The 17683-nt window shown below is 35.4% G+C and overlaps 2 protein-coding genes across 2 annotated transcripts; one reads left to right on the top strand and one right to left on the bottom strand.

Moving 5' to 3' along the window:
- Positions 1 to 5458: 5458 nt before the first annotated feature.
- On the top strand, positions 5459 to 7300 carry LOC112507987. The gene is made up of 2 exons (XM_025112755.1): positions 5459 to 5916; positions 6571 to 7300. The coding sequence occupies exons 1-2, from the start codon at positions 5588 to 5590 to the stop codon at positions 7052 to 7054; spliced, it is 813 nt and encodes a 270-aa protein (XP_024968523.1). The 5' UTR covers positions 5459 to 5587; the 3' UTR covers positions 7055 to 7300.
- A 5380-nt stretch (positions 7301 to 12680) lies between these two features.
- LOC112507848 (MOB kinase activator-like 1A) lies at positions 12681 to 17212 on the bottom strand. The gene is made up of 7 exons (XM_025112577.1): positions 17131 to 17212; positions 15617 to 15665; positions 15402 to 15510; positions 14870 to 14963; positions 14222 to 14355; positions 13975 to 14138; positions 12681 to 12935 (listed from the first exon to the last, which is right to left on the bottom strand). The coding sequence occupies exons 1-7, from the start codon at positions 17154 to 17156 to the stop codon at positions 12864 to 12866; spliced, it is 648 nt and encodes a 215-aa protein (XP_024968345.1). The 5' UTR covers positions 17157 to 17212; the 3' UTR covers positions 12681 to 12863.
- Positions 17213 to 17683: the final 471 nt, after the last annotated feature.

Below are 17683 nucleotides of genomic sequence, written 5' to 3'. Positions count from 1 at the left end.
AGGCAACGCCATCTTCTGATGCAAGATTATGCCACACTGGTGTCACTAATGTCATTTTAGAAACTAGTATATGAAGCCCCAAAGCATAAACTAAAGCTTGAACAAACAATGATACAAACCACTGTCTCAACCTTGACYGAAAACTATCAAACCCTGAACCCGACTGACCATAACCATCAACCCGGGAAAAACCCTTGACTGATGAATTGAAAACCCTGAAGTTGTCAATTTGAAGAAACGAGGTTAAGATGAAGCTGATGGAGAAGATCATGGTATAGATCGACCAAAAAATGGTTAAAATTATGAATAGTCCGTTCTGTGTCTTGATCATTCTATCGTTGTCGGACATCACCTCCTTTCTTGTTGGTGTATCCCCATCGATCATCGTCTTGTTGCACCTCCATTACAACAAAATCAAGGAAACATTGTTGATTGTCTGAAATTAAGGTAGATCTTTTCACAATCACAGATAATCAATATCATTTACTTACAGTATCTTATTTTTTTTCAGRCTCCGTAATCAATATCCTTAAAACCTAAAGATAGAAGCATGTGCTTATGTTCYGTTACTAACAGGTATAATTATTATTGTATATAAACTTGTTTTTGAAACACATTTATTTTGATTGTGTTCAGTTTGGAAACAACATCTGAATAATTCTCAAACTTTAATGTGTAAACAGTAAAGTTGGTAAAAAGTCATTTGCAATCTCAAATTTGTTGACATACAATGGATTTTGATCTATGTGGATCATGTAAGRTTGATATCGACGCTACACTAGTTTTTCATGTGTATTAACCATCATGATCAACGCTCATACAAATTAGCGACCAACGTTCGCCCCCCCCCCCCCCAATTAGATAYGTAYCACCACTTTYCCYTTCAGAAGAAAAGTTACGAAAATGGAATCACAGTGCCTTACCGACAACAGAGCAAGCTCACTGTTAATGTTGTTAGAAGACAACGCTTTTGGAGTAYGACTCACTCGTATTGGCATTATTTACTCACAAGTATATTCCACCATATAAGAAAACATACAACAAATTTTTGGTAGAGTATACATATTAAGCATGTATGGCCATTAGGATATCAACACATGTGATTTTTGTAACTTCGTTTCACAACTGGTAAATGAGATGTATATATCTAAGGCAATTATGAATCCTAATTAGGACGTYAGATCTCTAACTAAGGAATTCATGTTGGCCCAACTAAAGGATAATATAACCCTGATGGGCATACAATTAATAAATGAAAAGTTGGAGCCTCTTCGAGAGGCTCTAAATGCATCAAACAACATACAACTAGGAAAGCCGGACACCATGTCCATTTGACAAGCATACAAGCCCAAAAATACTAGTCAAATCCTAAAAACGATTTGAAAAACAACCAAGACATTGTTCAGGACAAAGTCCAATAGATGTCACAACTATGAGATGTTATGACATCTTCAAGTGATAATCAGTGAATAACACATACATTATAAACACTCGAGTATGCATTTCTTCATTAAGCTGTTGGTTACTAAAACAATTCTCATATGAGATTCTTGATGACAGATACCTTAGTTAAGGGCAGTAAGGTTTAATTGTCTCCTAACTCTTTTTTTTTTTTTTATTAACCTAGATATCCAACCCGCTATGCAAGTCGACCAATCCCAGGGCGACCACCTACTTTGCAGATAGCCCAAAGTCACCGCATTTAAACCTCCGTGACCACAAGGGGATTTATATTCCTCCTTGGATTTGAACATGTGACCTCATGGTACTTTTGACCTTTGGAGTCAAGCTCAAACCAATCAGGCACCACCTTTGTGGTTTGTCTCCTAACTTTTGATATTACCATATATGGTTTTTTGAATTARTTCATTGCAGATAGAAAAACAAGAAAAAACACCAGCTTTAGTAATGACATCGTGAACATTGAACAAACATTTCTTTTTGTGTCTCGACCATGTTGYTATAAATGTCCCTCAAGGTGTTATATATTCACTAGGTTGTAAACATCATAATATACTAACCTACAAGGAAATCAAAATCAAACTAACCATTAACACAGTGTATTTTATGATCAGATGCCAATGAAAGATAGGAAAATACYATCACTGAAACAAGACTAGTCGAGGATTATATTAGAAACAATGAAAACAAGGGGACCTAACGAGCAAGAAATGAGATAGCTTTCCATCATCCCAGCATTTCACCATAAAATGTCGGYACTTGTCACTTTTTCAAATAAATAGGTCTAAAGCTAGGGACATGGAATGTATATCAGTTCAACCATTATCAAACATGTTAACTTATTTAATTTCCTTATTCTTCAAATCTTGACATGGGTTTAGGCATGATTTGGATATTAAGAAACGTTGCGATAGATTGTGATAGATCCACTAAATGTTATAAGATACAGTATGAATAAAGGGCGAAGCCCAATCCAGTAAGAGGATACAGGGGCCAAGGTCTCATGTAATCACGTTGATTGTAGATTGACCTTTTAAAGATGAAGTCCACCAAAAACGAATGGATGTCTTATATGAACATTCGATGAAAGGTGGTCAAATACATATTGGTGAAACGAGTATCTAGAATAGACCATGGTGATAAAACGTTACAGGTTCAAAGATCTTCAAAGTATTTCCGTAATAAAGATACGTAGAGTACTAYAGATTTTCCAAAGATCATAGACATGAAGTGAAGGGATGCTAGTAACTGATATGTGATAGAATTTCTAATTTAATGAGAACGCATAAGGAACCTATTCGAATACATCAAAGAATCAACTCTGTAAAGGATAACGAGTGGCATCAAGTGGTCAAAATCATCATGACCAAGTAGACAAGATATGCTAATAGACAAATACATCACTTTCACGAAAAAAGTTGCTACCCTAAAGGCATGTTGAAAACCTGGTTGAAATGAATCCAAGTTAGATTTCATTCATTTATCGACATCAAAAATATAACAGAATAAGTTTAAATAGTGAAAGGACATGTGTGCCACGAGGACATGTGTGCCACGAGGACATGTGTGCCATGAGGACATGTCGTAAGAGAGCATAAATTATGACGTATATACATGAATGTATAAACTATATGAAGCCATCAGTAAATAAGGCATTCTAACCTAACTAGAATGACTCACATACCGCTAGGCCAAAGACCCTTTGGTATAAAGTGTTGATGTTGGAGGATGGAGAGAGGTGAATAATGCTAATAAAAGGAGAAAATGCCGATGTATGATGTTAATCTATTTGTATATAACTATAACAACGACCATATACAAACAAGTAATTCTATAGTAAAAGTTACTTTACTTTGACCATGTTTTATACGTTAAAAGTAATCCCTTGATGCACCACCGGTTGGTCCAAGATGTTAAGTCCGTTAGGCACTTGGACGACCGCCTAGTTATAACTGCTCTAATTGTTATTGCTATTAATTCTGACCATTTATTTGCAAAAACATTCAGATTGTGAGCTTGTTGTCATGTTGAAATGCTCATTTTTATGATTTAGTCATGATCATGTTGTGATATTTTTACCAGCATTAAAACATTCAGTGAAACAAACTGATTAAATTAACCAAAATTATATCTTTTTCATTGCAAAAAATATTGTATCTTTGTTCGAGTTATTAGAAGTATATCCTGTAATGCAATATAATACATSTCTATTTCATCTCTCTCCATTTTAGTGTACGAATCTGTGTGGCTTTGAGAGAGCAATATATTCTTCTGTTAGTTATCAATTTTTATGGAGTATTTTGTTGTATTACAAGGACTCAACGCTTATCTTGTATTTGAACATGCTATCAGTTGGTTATTAGTTAGTTTTATAAAGTTCAAACATAGGGGCCGTTTACCAAATGTTTACCCAGGTAAGCACCTATCAACTCACATTAGCTTATTGGATGAATATAGTAAAGACCAATAATCTTACTCAGTAAGAGCGAGACAAGGACCAAAAGTCTTACCGGTAAGTGAGGACGACGACTCTTACCACGGTAAGTGCTTACAAGGTAAATTGTTGCATACGATTCTTTTTTGGTGAGCTAAAATCTTACCCAGTAAATAACTGGTAATGATTAATTTTACCGATAAACGTTTACCGGGTAAGTGTTTGGTAAACAACCACTTATTAATAAGTAGAAAATGTTATATAAAATAGTAAAAATATTGTACAGCTATACTAGCCTGTGAATCTATCTATGATTGAAATTTTGAAAAATGGGGTTATATATATATATATATATATATATATATATATAACCCACTTCGCGGTTAACCTGGAATCATCACATTTCAATCTTCGTGGCAACAAGAAGATTTTTATTCATTATTGGATTCGAACCTGGGACCTCCTGACATTTTTGACCTTTGGAACCCAAGCTCAAACCAATCGGGCACCATCTTGGGGTTGAATTAAGAGTTTTTAAGGGTAAAACTTGAATGCTTTATATTATCGTTAGATACAAAAAGAGTTGTATCCTTCCAGTATCTCTTACTGTCTTACATATCATCCAAAACGGAGAATCAAAAATCAAAAATTAAAAAAAAAATGCATTCAACTATAAAAGGATATTAATAAAATATTTAATACATTTAATAAAATACAATTTTTTTCTAGTAAACATTTAATTCAATGAATTTTGCTAATAAAAAATCATTTTATGTGTGAACAATAATTTTTAAGGAGTAGTTACCATCTCTTTTACCTTTTTCTCTTTTGTAAAATTTGTTGAAACGAAAAATTTAGCTGACATTTGTTTTTCAAAAAGGTGTTGACGTCTAAATTCTTATTTCATTTTTGATTAATAAGAGATGATGTTGAAGTCTGAAATCTGAATAAATAAGACTGTTTGTATTTGTAAACTGATAAATGTCTGAACTTGTTTAAATTGTCTATTTCATCCATTAAAAAATTATAGTGTTAAATTTATACAATTTCACATATTTATTCATTATCCATTACGAAATTTATATTTAAATTGTATTATTAACATTCATTTAAACGAAAATATGTCATACCAAATCGATTTAGAGAAACAATCGACTAAATTTAATCGATTGAGAAACATCGTTACTAACAGTCTGGAGAACAATAAGAAGTAAATAAGAGATTGATTTATATCTTATCAGATAAGAAATAAACAAGAGATAAGTGCATCTAAAAAATTGGAAAAAACAAATAGTTTGAATAGCAGAGATTTGTTTTATGAAAATGGTAAATGTAATTCAATATAAAATATTAATCCAATAAAATTGTTGTTCATTTTATTTTCCTTTGGACAACATGGGGGTAAAATGGTAAATGTAATTCGAGGAAGAAGATGTATAGGAAAGACTAGCACACAGGCAAACATTACTCCGCTAATTAATGATGGTAATTAAGAAGAGATAATGTAGTTTAATTATGAAAATCTTGATTAATTTGGGAGGAAAGGATAAGGTGTTTTCTCTTCATTTCTCTCTCACATGACCTCATCAACTTTCTCTCTCTAAAACCTGTATCCGGTTTTCCTTCCATCTCTGTCTCTCTGTAGATTATCTGTATCCATATTCCAACCTGTATAAATTGATACCGTTTTTGATGCTCAGAAGTTCATATCCGATGTCTGTTGCTTTCGAGACTAATAGTGGTGGTGGTGGTGATAGGAATCGGATCCAACCGCCAGGGTTTTCTCACGGAATGTGGATCTATAACTTGTCGGAATCCGGTAGATTCACTGGAGGTAGTCCTTGGAGCAGCACTCTACCAGTTGTTAAAGAGGAGGATTCCAGCAGTTCGTCGTCTATAGGGAAGAACAGTGATGCGTTAAGCGGCGGAGGTGATTCAGATGAAGACGACGGCGAAGTTCAGAGCAAGGATAATGGATCGCTAAACGGCTTAAATTCTTTGGAGGAAGTTTTGCCGATCAGGTATGGTTGTTGTTACAGTTAATTGTTCATATTAATGATCAAATTTCAGATTGGTGGTGGTGATTCTGTGTCATTTAAACATGCATGAACCCCTTTCTTACTTTTTTTGTAGAAATTGATATCGATTTTGTTAATTGTTTCCTAAAACCATTTTGCTGTCAAGTTTATGATACAACGTTGTATGCAATAATCGAATTGTTTAAAAAAATGGTGTTTGATCCTTGAAGTAGAAGTATGTTTATTTAGGGGTTTTCCGTGTAACAAATGTTTATTATTGAGAATATGAATTGGGATGGTTATATGCGTAGGGGCTGATTGGTTGGTTTTCCATCAAGTCCGGTATGTATAATGTTGTCTGTGTGGATTAATGTGTCTGTATATATTGCAAAGGTGTTTTTTGTTTAGGAGGGTTCATTCTTATGGATGGATGGAACGTGTTGTTTAATTAGAAGGCATAGGTTTTGGAAAATGGCTTTCTGCAGAAGGCTCGTCATAGAATTTTACTGAATAAGCCACTTTCTATATTATCAAGCCACTATGCCAAATGGTCATGTGTAGCTTGTGTAGCTGACCAAATACGCTGTGAATTCCATTAAGTTCTGCTAAAAAGCATGCCCTTATATTTCCTAATCTCAGAAGTCTTTTTACATTCAGGAGGGGGATATCAACGTTCTATGCCGGTAAATCAAAGTCATATGGAAGCCTAGCTGATGCTTCCTCTGTTCCATCGATCCAAGACATTGTTAAGCCAGAGGATGCTTACAGCCGAAAACGCAAGAACATGCTTGCTCATAATGCTTTATTGGACAAGCATCGTAAATCCACGACCGAGAATGGGATTTCAAAGAGGCTTGCCAACTCTAGCAGCAGTTGCTTGGATATAGGGTTAAACATTAACGGCCACGATAACAAGGAAACTGGAGAAAGCTCTGACTCAAACTCATCTCATTCGGGGTTTTCTCTTCCACCGTTGCCCAGTAGACAACTACCGACTGATGAATCATCAGATTCATCTCGTAGACTATACTGTTCCCCATGGAGATCTTTGTCTCTCTCAGATTTGCAACATGTTTCTGCTGTAACTTCGAGTATCACCGGCTTGGTGAGTAACAAAAGAGACAACGAGGAGGAGCATTAGGTGTAGTTCGTGTTTCTTTGTTGGTTATATGAAGATTAGAATTGAAAGATAGTTTTTATGGTGTTAAGGGTCTCTGTAAACTGTTTTTATGTTGTTACCATTTTCTGGTCATGCCCGTTGTACTTACTTCTTAGACATGGCATCTGGGCATTTCCAGAAACCATAGGATGTCAAGCAGTTTGTAGGTCTGCTTTGTATCCGGTTGTCGTTTAAGTATGATTAAGGAAATGCTCTCCTTTTCTTGCTTAATCCCAAAGGTTCACTATTGTTGCCCATTAACCAATCTTTTTTCAGATCTCTGTTCAACAAAGTCAAAAGGACCAGTTAACGAATGATGAGACAAGATTGGAATATATTAGAGTAGAAGATAATTGAGAGCATAAATTCTTGTTGTAGAGCTTAAAGTGAGAGGTCAAGGTTAGTGATGTTTCTGTATCCAGTTCTCTTCATGGTTACTACACAGAGGAAGGATCTTGGGTTCACCGGAGAACCATGTGTAACTTGTGACCCGTATTTGGAGCAAATTGCTGATTCCCTTTAAAGCTGAATAGCATGCCAAGGGAAATAGCTATGACCACATTTGTTGTGCATATCAGTTCTGATGTGCAGAAAGGTACTGCTTTCAAAGTTACTTGAGTTGCTATTATGTGTAAGGGGATGTTTGGTTGATTTTCCATTAAGTCCTGTATGAATAAAGTTGTCTTTGTGGATTAATCTGTCTGTATAGATCGTGAAGGTTTTTGTTTGAGAGCGTTTTTCATAGATGGAAGGAGGGTGTTTTAAATTGAGAGGGGCATGTTTGGAAAAAACTTGGCTTTCTGCATATCCATATTCAATTCTCCGAAGAAGATTCTCAGAAGCTGATTCTATGCATCAGACTAAGGGCCTGTTTGTTAGCAGCTTAATAGGCTTAATGGGACTCATAGCTTATTCGGTCAGCTATATATGACTTATTGGTAGTGGTTTGATGATATAGAAAATGGTTTATTCAATAAGCTTCTACTGGGAGCTTTATGCAGAAATTCAATTTTTTTCCAAACATGTCCCACCTACTTAAAAAACACGCTCTTTCCATCTATGAAAAAGCCCTCTCAAACGAAAACCTTCTCAATCTATACAGACAGATTAATTCACATGGACAACTTTATCCATACAGGACTTAACGGAAAACCAACCAAACATCCCCTAACTTCCCCTTAGAATCTTACTGAAGAAGCCACTTTTTTGTATCATTAAGCCATTACCAAAAAGTAATGTATAACTGACCGTATAAGCTGTGAATCCCATTAAGTTTGTTAAGCTGCTAACAAACAGACCCTTAAGTTTTATTGCTTATTAACATTTATGTGTCATGTAACTAGATGTTGTACAAACACTTGCATTACAGTTTGATTCATTATCTTTGCAGCATTCTGTGATTATACATATTAAATGTTGAACATACCAATGTGAGTGACGTCATTTAGGTGCGTCCTATTTCAGGACGTTTTTATGTACCAACTGATGGTTTTCTCGACTCTTTCTTTACTAGAGTGTGAAGTAAGTTTTGTTTGTCAATAATATGAGGTTGAGATTCTGTTCATGGAATGTGAACTTATAAGTTATATCCACTTTCAGAAATGGACCCTTTTCAGACAAGACTGATTGTTGCTCACTAGGTATCTTGTGCTGGTTTACTCAGCTAGGTATTGCAGTGATAAGCAGCAACTGAGTGTTTACCAAAGAACGAAATTAAGAACTGGAGACTATCCGCATCCTGAACAGGGACGGACCTACTTTGGTGGTATAGGTGGCACGTGACACCGTATTATTCCTTCGTCGAAGGGTAAAAAAAAATTAGGGGTCGTGAAATGTGCAACCGTACTAATCTGTTATGTGCCACCATATGTATTTTAAAACTACAATGAGAACAAGTTTTATTTGGTAGAGTTGGTTTGCAAGGCTTTTATTCCACCCCAGACCCAAGTTTGAATCGTGTTAGTGTCATTTTCTTAGTCAAATGGTGCCACAGATTGAAAAAATTTCGTATATTTGTTTCTTATAGTCAAACAGTGCCACCGTTTGAAATGTTTTCCCTATAGTTTTTTCTTATAGTCAAATGATGCCACCGGTTGAAAAAATGTATGGGTCCGTCACTGATCCTAAAGTGTATATATACCTAGTATCGTCTGTATCATAACGAGTACTTGTATTTATAAAGAAATAATGCTAAATGGGAGGCTCCTGCGCTGCTTATCCTCATTGTGTAGCTTTGCGTCTTTAGGGTTCTTCAGTATTTGTCACTTTGCACATGATATTTGTATATTGCTTTCTTTTTTATGTCTTAATAATGTACATCACTAGCCAGCTAAGTTGCGTAACGGGATTTGATTATTTTGTCATAGTATCAGGGATTTTCTAACAAATACTTAGTAACATTTGTGTCAATTTATATTTAGTATTTGTTATCGGAGTTTAAGATTTTTAGATACTGTTATTTTACAAATTTTTCATGCAAGCTGCTTTGAAACTTGACAGGTGGTTCATCAATGATTTAACTGTCGGTACTTAGAAAATGAAGTGTTTTTTGGTGAGGGTCAGATTTTACAATACTGCTGCTTCTCTTTTATCAGGTTGGTTACTAGAAGTTTGAGGTGGTGCCACTTCAGAAACAGCAAAAAAGTCGGTGTATTTTACTCTTACGGCTTCCAGAGGTAATTCTTGCTTTATACCTGAGGTAATTCGTTATAGTTCACTTCTTACTAGTCGCAAAATCTATAAATCTAAGTTCGTATCTAGAGCCAAGGTGGCATTTTTAGTGAATTACAGGAAAGCCCATTTCGTGCTTTATACCTGCGGTAGTTCTTTATAGTTTACACTTTTACTAGCAAAATCCTTAAATCTAGGTTCATATCTAGTTCCAAGGTGGTATTGATAGTGATTTCCTTTGGGTTATCTAGACTTCCCTAAATCTTACTGCAAGATGTTCTTGACCTTCAACAACCACCGGCACTGACAGCCTCCCAACCATCGCGACTACTGATAGAACCGGCGATCGTATTGAGATAAAATCCAAAATGATGACCAGAAATGTGAAATGATGTGCTTATGGGTCCTATTTCTCAAGTCGAATTAATGTGGGAGGGACAAAAATGGAAAATGAAAAGGAGATAAATGATGCAATCTATAACTTACAAAGTTTTGTTCAAGTTGGGTAGGGCCCGTTTGTTAGCAGCTTAATGAGCTTAATGGGACTTACAGCATATTCGATCGGCTATAGATGACTGTTTGGTAATAGATTAATGATATAAAAAGTGGCTTATTCAGTAAGCTTCTAGAGGGAGCTTTATGCAGAAAGCCAAGTTTTTTTTTCCAAACCTGACTCTCCGAATAAAAAAGTGCGCTCCTTGCATCTATGAAAAAACCCTCCCAAACAAAAATCTTATCATCTATACAGATAGATTAATCCACACAGATAACTTTATCCATATAGGACTTGATAAAAACCAAACCAAACTGCCCCTAACACAGCAAACTTGGAAAAAGTGGCTCTACCATTTGGGGGTCCCACATCTCTAGACCCTACTTTCGAGTGAGATACATTGGGTTCTACAAACCATATTATATTTCAAAGACGGACTGCGTCAAGCAGAGCGTTTTCTTGTTCTTAAATTTTCTTGTTGCAATGAAATACATCAGAGTCGGAGAAAGTGAAATGGCGGTCTGCAAGTTGCAGACCCCAACGAAGATAAAAGTTCCTCGTTCAACGCTAGCCAGCGGACTCTACATGAAAAGCGACTGCAAATGTTTCAGAATTCAAACACTTTCCATGGACGATAACGGATGCCTTTCAACCTTCAAGAAGGTGGTTGGTTTAGACTGCGCTTCAAACGGATGGTTTTTGGTGTTTTATTCTTCATCGGAATGTATTTGAGGACACAACCATCAATCTTTTAGTCAGATAGTGGTATAGTAGCTTGATTCATTTAGACTAATAGAATTTTCAAACACCCACTATACGTATTAGAGCATCTCCAACAGTTATGTTATTTTTTTTAGAGATTTGGGAAAATTTTGCTCCAACGGCTATGTTAAACTCTACTTTAAAAATAAGAGAATGGAGAATTCTTCAAATTTAGAAGAAGGGAGAAAATACAGCTTATTTATTGGAGATGCTCTTAGTTACTGATGTGCACGGTATGAAGGTTTTATGTACAATTCACTTGCTTTTTTGAGGTCTATTACGAAGGTTTTATGCAAATTCACTTGTTTTGTCGAGTTCAGCGGTTGCATTAATGATGTTTTACCCATTCCTTGGTTATCAGTAATAGCATATCGTCATTTTGTTGAAATTTGGCGTCATGTTGTCTAAGGTTGTGACGTAACGTTCGATGTTCAGGATGTATTATCGAGAGACGTTTTTACTTTATTTGAGTATATAGTTTTTACAACTTCTATTTGGGATGAAATACGTGCTTTTAGGGTGCCTTTGGTACGCTGGACAAGACAAAATAGGGATCTCTGATTCACGTTTGGCAGAACTTTTATGTGGAACAAACAGGAACAGAGTGGAATATGCTTGTTCCATCCCTACTCCATAGAACCGGGTGGAAGAAAGTGGAACCAATTTAAATTTTACCAATATAATCTCAAAATAAAACTTAATTCTCTCTAAAATATCAAATGGATCTTTTTTTTTACATTCTATTCATTCTTTAAATTTTATTTATTGTATTTTATGTTTTTTAAACATTTATTTTCATGTCCCCAAAATATTATCTTCGTACAATTTCTATATTTTTATTAATTTATTTAATTTATTATATATTTAGTAATAAAAAATAATGCAAAAAAAGGATAAAAATAAAAAAAATTAGAAACTACATAAATTTTTTATTTTGGTGTCATTTTAATTGTTATGACGACAACTTTTTAATGATATATTTTGTTATAAAAAATAATTATTTTATTATAATTTACTAAATCACATAAATTAATTAAAATATATAAACAACTCATTAGGGGTAAATTAATCATATTACTTGTTTTGTTCTATCTTACTAGACTTTGAACAGATGTTTTGTCCCGTCATGTCCTGCACTATCATGTTTGGACACCGAAGGCACCTTTAGGTTTTTGAATCATCGTCTTTAGAGTAAACTACAAATTTGGTTCTGATGGTTTGTTAAAAGTAACACTTTTCGTCCCCTTAGTTTCAAAATTAACAAGATGGCCACCATGGTCTGTAAAAACGTTTGTATTTGGTCCCTTTCTTTAATGGCCGTTAAAAAATTCCATTAAATAAGATGCATTTTCATCCGGAAAGAAAAATAAAAGGACAAAAAAGTAAAGACTAAACTACAATTTTGGTCTTGTAGTTTTTGATTGAATAAAAGACAAAAAAATCGATAAAAAAACAGAAAATGCTTTGGTAATATAAAACAGATTGTTTTTGGCATGTAGCTTCATGTCTTTGCCTAAATACAAGACAGGTACCAAGTTCAATTCTACCCCCTCAATCGGCTAGCCTTAGCAACTGAATGAGCCAAAAACGCTTCTTTACAATGGTGTCCTTGAAAACGGGTTCTGTGTGGGGCCGGTTGGGATCGTCAGTAATCAACTATTTACCCAAATACTAAAATCAATTGCATCAATAAAATGTCTAAAACTATTGAGTTTGCATTTTCAAAAATAAAAACATATGGATCAAAGGAGCAAGACGTAATAGCCTATTTGGGAGAACAAAAATGAAGAAATGGTAGCTAAAACAAAGCTGCTTACTTACTACTGAATACAACTAATGAAATTTGCAACAACGGAAAAAGGATTACTACAGCTTCAGGATGGATTCAACAAGCTCATACAACGGTGCAAGCTCCCCTTGATCGATCAACCGGAATTCCTGCCCAGGAACCAACACACCATTAGTTGGGCTAAGGTCCAAACCACACCATGGTCCCACCAGAGTATTGTCATTGAGCTTAGAGATACTAAAAAAGCACAAAAATGCCCAAGCCCGAAAGCCCAGGCTCGACCTTAAAAGCCTTGATCAAGCCAATCTTTTTCAGGCCCAAAAAGCCCAAAGACAAAAGCAGTCAGTAAAATCTGGCCTGAAAAAGCCTAATTGGATCCTCTTTCAACCCCAAAGCCCTGATCAAGCCAATTTCTTTTAAGGCCCGAAAAGCCCGATGAAGGCAAAAGAAGCCTGAAAAAGTGTAAAGTCTGGCCAGAAAAAGCCCAATCGGGCTCTCTTTCAACCCCAAAGCCTGGCCCGGACCCAGAAAAACCCTAGGCTCTTTTTATGGTTCAGTAAAAGCGGGCTTGGGAGGCCAAGCCTTGTACATCTCAAACAAAGGTATAAGCTAAAACTAGTGTTCATAACTTAGGGACCGTTTACCAAATACTTACCCGATAAGTGCTTATCGGTAAAATTTAACACTATTATTTACTTACAGGGTAAGATTTTAGTCCACCAAAACAACATCGTATGCAACAATTTGACCGGTAAGCGCTTCCCGTGGTAAGAGTCGTCACCTTCACTTACCGAGTAAGACTCTTGGTCCTTATCTCGCTCTTACCGGGTAAGATTCTTGGTCTTTACCATATTCATGTGGTGAGGTAATGTTACTTTGGTAAATGGCCCCTTAATTTCTTTGAGTTAAAAATATGAATTTTATGACTTGTAGCTCTTGTAATCAAATGCGCGGTGAACCAAACCAATTCAGAAAGTATAGGTAGACCTAACATTTACTCCAAAGAGTAGATTGGCTGTTTCCGTGAATCGAAATGTTAAATTACCATGTTAATGATCTATTAAGATAAGAAAAGAAATAGGTAGGAAATAAAGTAATGGTTGAAGTATGAAAATTGTTGCATAGATAGAATAGAGAAACAAGTTGAAGGCTGATGAAGAAAAGAGGATGCAAATAGTGAAGGCTCACCCATGTGAAGAGGACAAAATGCTTGAAGCAAGTATTCAGATGAGCTTCTTCTTTCAAGCTCATAATCATCTGAAAATGTGAATGATAGATGTGGGCATATACCCTAAACAACCGCTTGAATACCGTCTTCACCACATCCTGGAAATTGGGAGGAAATGGCGCACCTGCAACACACGCTAGTGAGATGAAACAACCAAACTATATACTAAAGAATTGATTTTGTTTGGTAAAAAGAATCATCACACACCAAGTTTCTGAGGGAATATTGATTCATTATCAAGTTGAGTTTCAATCCACTCCATCAAATACTCAACATATTTAGGAGCAGATACTTCTATAGGTTTCTTGATAGAAACACCATCAGCCCACCTGTACTCATATCTGCAGAAAACAAGAAAACGTAGGGAAATGTCACGAAGCTTTTCAATGTCAAACGTTAGTTGAATTCAGATGATCATAAAGTGCAGCACTATCAGAGACGTTTCAATCTTTTGGGAGGCCCTGTTACACCTAAAACTTTTGATTACATTACAAATTGAGATAACAAAGATACATATATACAAATTAGAGAGGCGGTAACAAGGGTACTACTTTTGCCTTTGAATATAAACTAGAGAGGCACTCGGGTGGGCCAAAGTTTTGCATTCGTTGACAAAAAGCATTAAACAATGTAAAATTTTCGGGACCCAATTCAAAATCACACATTTAACATGCTAAAGAACGGCTTTGAGCACTATGACTATTAGCATGCAAGATACACAGGTCCATAGATTAGATCAATGGCCTATGAAACATGCTATAAATTGTTCACAGAAAAAATTATGTTATAAAGCCACAAAGACAACTTATTGTTGATATATAATCTTGATCGATGAAGAGGGATGAAGCAAATTACTTTGCTCCGGCTGTCATTGTTGGGCAGGTTGATGGCGTGCAGAACTCAGTAAGAGTGCCATAAAGGATGTTCACTTGATTAAAGAAATCAACAGCTGTAGAAATAAAAGAAAGATCAGTGACGGGATATTCAAAATTGAGAACATAGAATCATATGCTAACTTGTATACATGTATATGTCCATCAAGGGAAACCTAAAAATGGTTTTCTTGGTATAACTAAATGTCCCTTACACCCCATATCAGAATCTTCACTAGTTAGCAGAAGCAGCATCTTGCTGCGAATTGAATTATGATTGTGATGAATGTTCAAAAAATTATGGCTTTGCGAAGCCAGAAAGTTGTTGAATTCTATCATAATTATGAGTTCAATTTTTGTAGCTTTCAACGCATTCATAGTTCCCAGAAAGTTGTCTCTATGATGATGCATGAGACCTCAACATTGTTGCAAGTGAATATGAGCGATGAGAGGACTAGGGCCAGATGCAGTGGAAGAGAATTACCAACGTTAACGATCATGATAGAAATTCTTACCATTTATCGCCAGCCACTCGTTAAGATCTTCTCCAGGGGGTAGGCGCACAGCTTCCCTCAAATTTCCACTACCCAAGGTTGCATCAATGTGTTTTTTAAGTTGTGCACCCTGCATCCATATAAATTCAGCAAACCAAATGAGTTTGACCAGAGGGAATAAGCAAGGAAACAGTAAGAAAATCCATCAATGTGTGTCTAAGTTGTAGCTAACCAACCTTACTTCCTGATGGAGCACTCTTTTTTGGTCGAAAAGTCTTCTGGTTTCTGCAAATACGGATGTGCAGGGAGGATCAGCAATTATAAAAAATGAAAAATAACGATGAATCTCTGTAGTCAATAACAACAGATAATAATACCAAAGAGCCTTCGGTCTAGCGGTATCGTCGTCTTTGGCCTCTTAGGAGGTCAGGGGTTCAAACCTCACCAAAGGTGAGGAGGGCGTGTGAGTTTATTGGTTGCATTTTCCGTTTATAAATATTATATGCTTAAAAAAACAGATAATAATATGTGCCGTAACCTGTAAGATCATAAGAAGCTTGAGACTGCAACAAACACTTTAAGAAGTAGAATTCGGAAGTGCTTGTGTATGAAAAATATCAGATCAGTAAGTTTCATTCTTATTAGTCTTTTGTAGGTACCATACCTTTAGTAAAAGAAATTGAATAGAGTCTTTGAACCTGCCTATATTTCAAACTATCATCTCCTATCCATTACTCATAAAGAAACTAAAACCACAAAAGCATTGTTGAACTTTCACTACATTATGTCTGAACAAATCATCCATCTCCTGGAAATCAATGGTGCCATAAGGGTCACCACTGGTTATACTCGATCGAGGACTAAACTTATTAACTTTTTACAGCTAAAACATTGATGTGTGATTGAACTGACTGCATCAAGTGAGGCGTAAATAGCTATACAACTCGAATAGATGGAAATACCTTTACAGACCTTTGAGTAATCAAAAAACGATCAAAGGTAAACACAATAACACATCACAAATTTATCCCACTACATCATCAACATCCAGTTTCAGGTTCCCTTGCTAAATTCACAATTTCTCCATCAACCAATCACTTCCTTCACCAAAAAACCCATATTTTACTTCTTGTAGCTTCAAATTCTTTTGTTGGTTTTAGAAGAAAATGTTAAAGAACTACTACAATTAGAACATCTTGAAGCTCAGAACTTATATTACAATTTTAGTTACAGAAAGCATGTCAGCAAGCACCCGATTTACACATATAAGTTTTTCCAGCTTTCAGAACTTCTGTTACTTCGTGTAACTGTTAGCTTGAAGTTTATAGGCTAAATTTTACTCCCTAAAAGATACTTTGTGAATTACCAAAATAGAAGAAGCAATCAATAAAGTAAAATAGAACTGTACTTTTTCACCTTTTTACTCGAACAAATGCATAATGCACCTTCATGCAATTTCAGTGAAATTACTTGAAATAAATCGTTAATAACTGTTAAAAATCATGTTTATTAACTTCGATTAAAATTATTTCTGAAAAATCTGGTTAAATTTATGTATGTTCGAACATATAATTGAAGAAAAGATGTCAATCGAGTCCCCATGATCAGTAAATTAATCTAACATAAAATTCAAAATCACATCAACTACAATCAAGCAACCGAAAGTTGGATTAATCAAACATATAATCAGCGAAACGAATCAATCGTCGTAATGAAAAATGCAAAAAAGCTGAAAGCGAAATCGATGTACCTGCTGCCGAGGCCAAAGAGACTCATGATGACCTAGGGTTTTCAGTATTCCTGTGTTTTTTAGGTGTGTTTGCATCCCTTTTATATATGTATATTGATATAGATATATACATGAAGTCAGAAGAAGAGGGATGTACAGGTCGATTTTTTGCCATTGCCATCTTGAGCTTACCTGTCATGGCCGATTCTGCCGCCAACGCCAACCTTTCCATTTTCCAATTTACAATTTTCCCCCTTCAACTATAGGAATTATCCACTTTTACTCCATATAAAAATTAAAAGAGTTGCCATAACTACAATTTTTTTTTTCTTTTTAATAAAAAACATTGTATTAAACTACACATAAAATTGATTATGTTAGATTTTTTTTGGAAGGGTGTAACAAACTATGTCCAGACTAATACTGATATTATGACTGTAAGATATCAATCTTGATAAACTCAGTGGTCACAATTGTCATGAACGTCTGAAATTGAACTCAGGGTATATGACATATTCCACCACTTCCTCTATACCTTAACCACTACATCACAACCATTGGGATTATGGGATTG

Source organism: Cynara cardunculus, assembly GCF_001531365.2.
Source record: "Cynara cardunculus var. scolymus isolate 2C chromosome LG 2, CcrdV1, whole genome shotgun sequence".
Taxonomy (NCBI): Eukaryota; Viridiplantae; Streptophyta; class Magnoliopsida; order Asterales; family Asteraceae; genus Cynara; species Cynara cardunculus.
The sequence above is the reverse complement of the archived record's forward strand: the minus strand, read 5'-3'. Positions and strand labels throughout refer to the sequence as shown.

Excerpts from the sequence above, each read along its gene's own strand:
- LOC112507987 (XM_025112755.1), top strand. The coding sequence starts at position 5,588 with ATGCTCAGAAGTTCATATCCGATGTCTGTTGCTTTCGAGACTAATAGT. Across the intron at positions 5,917-6,570 it reads GAGGAAGTTTTGCCGATCAG|GAGGGGGATATCAACGTTCT; the intron begins GTATGGTTGTTG and ends TTTTACATTCAG.
- LOC112507848 (XM_025112577.1), bottom strand. The coding sequence starts at position 17,156 with ATGAGTCTCTTTGGCCTCGGCAGCAG. Across the intron at positions 14,964-15,401 it reads CGAGTGGCTGGCGATAAATG|CTGTTGATTTCTTTAATCAA; the intron begins GTAAGAATTTCT and ends TTATTTCTACAG. Across the intron at positions 14,356-14,869 it reads ACAATGACAGCCGGAGCAAA|ATATGAGTACAGGTGGGCTG; the intron begins GTAATTTGCTTC and ends TGTTTTCTGCAG.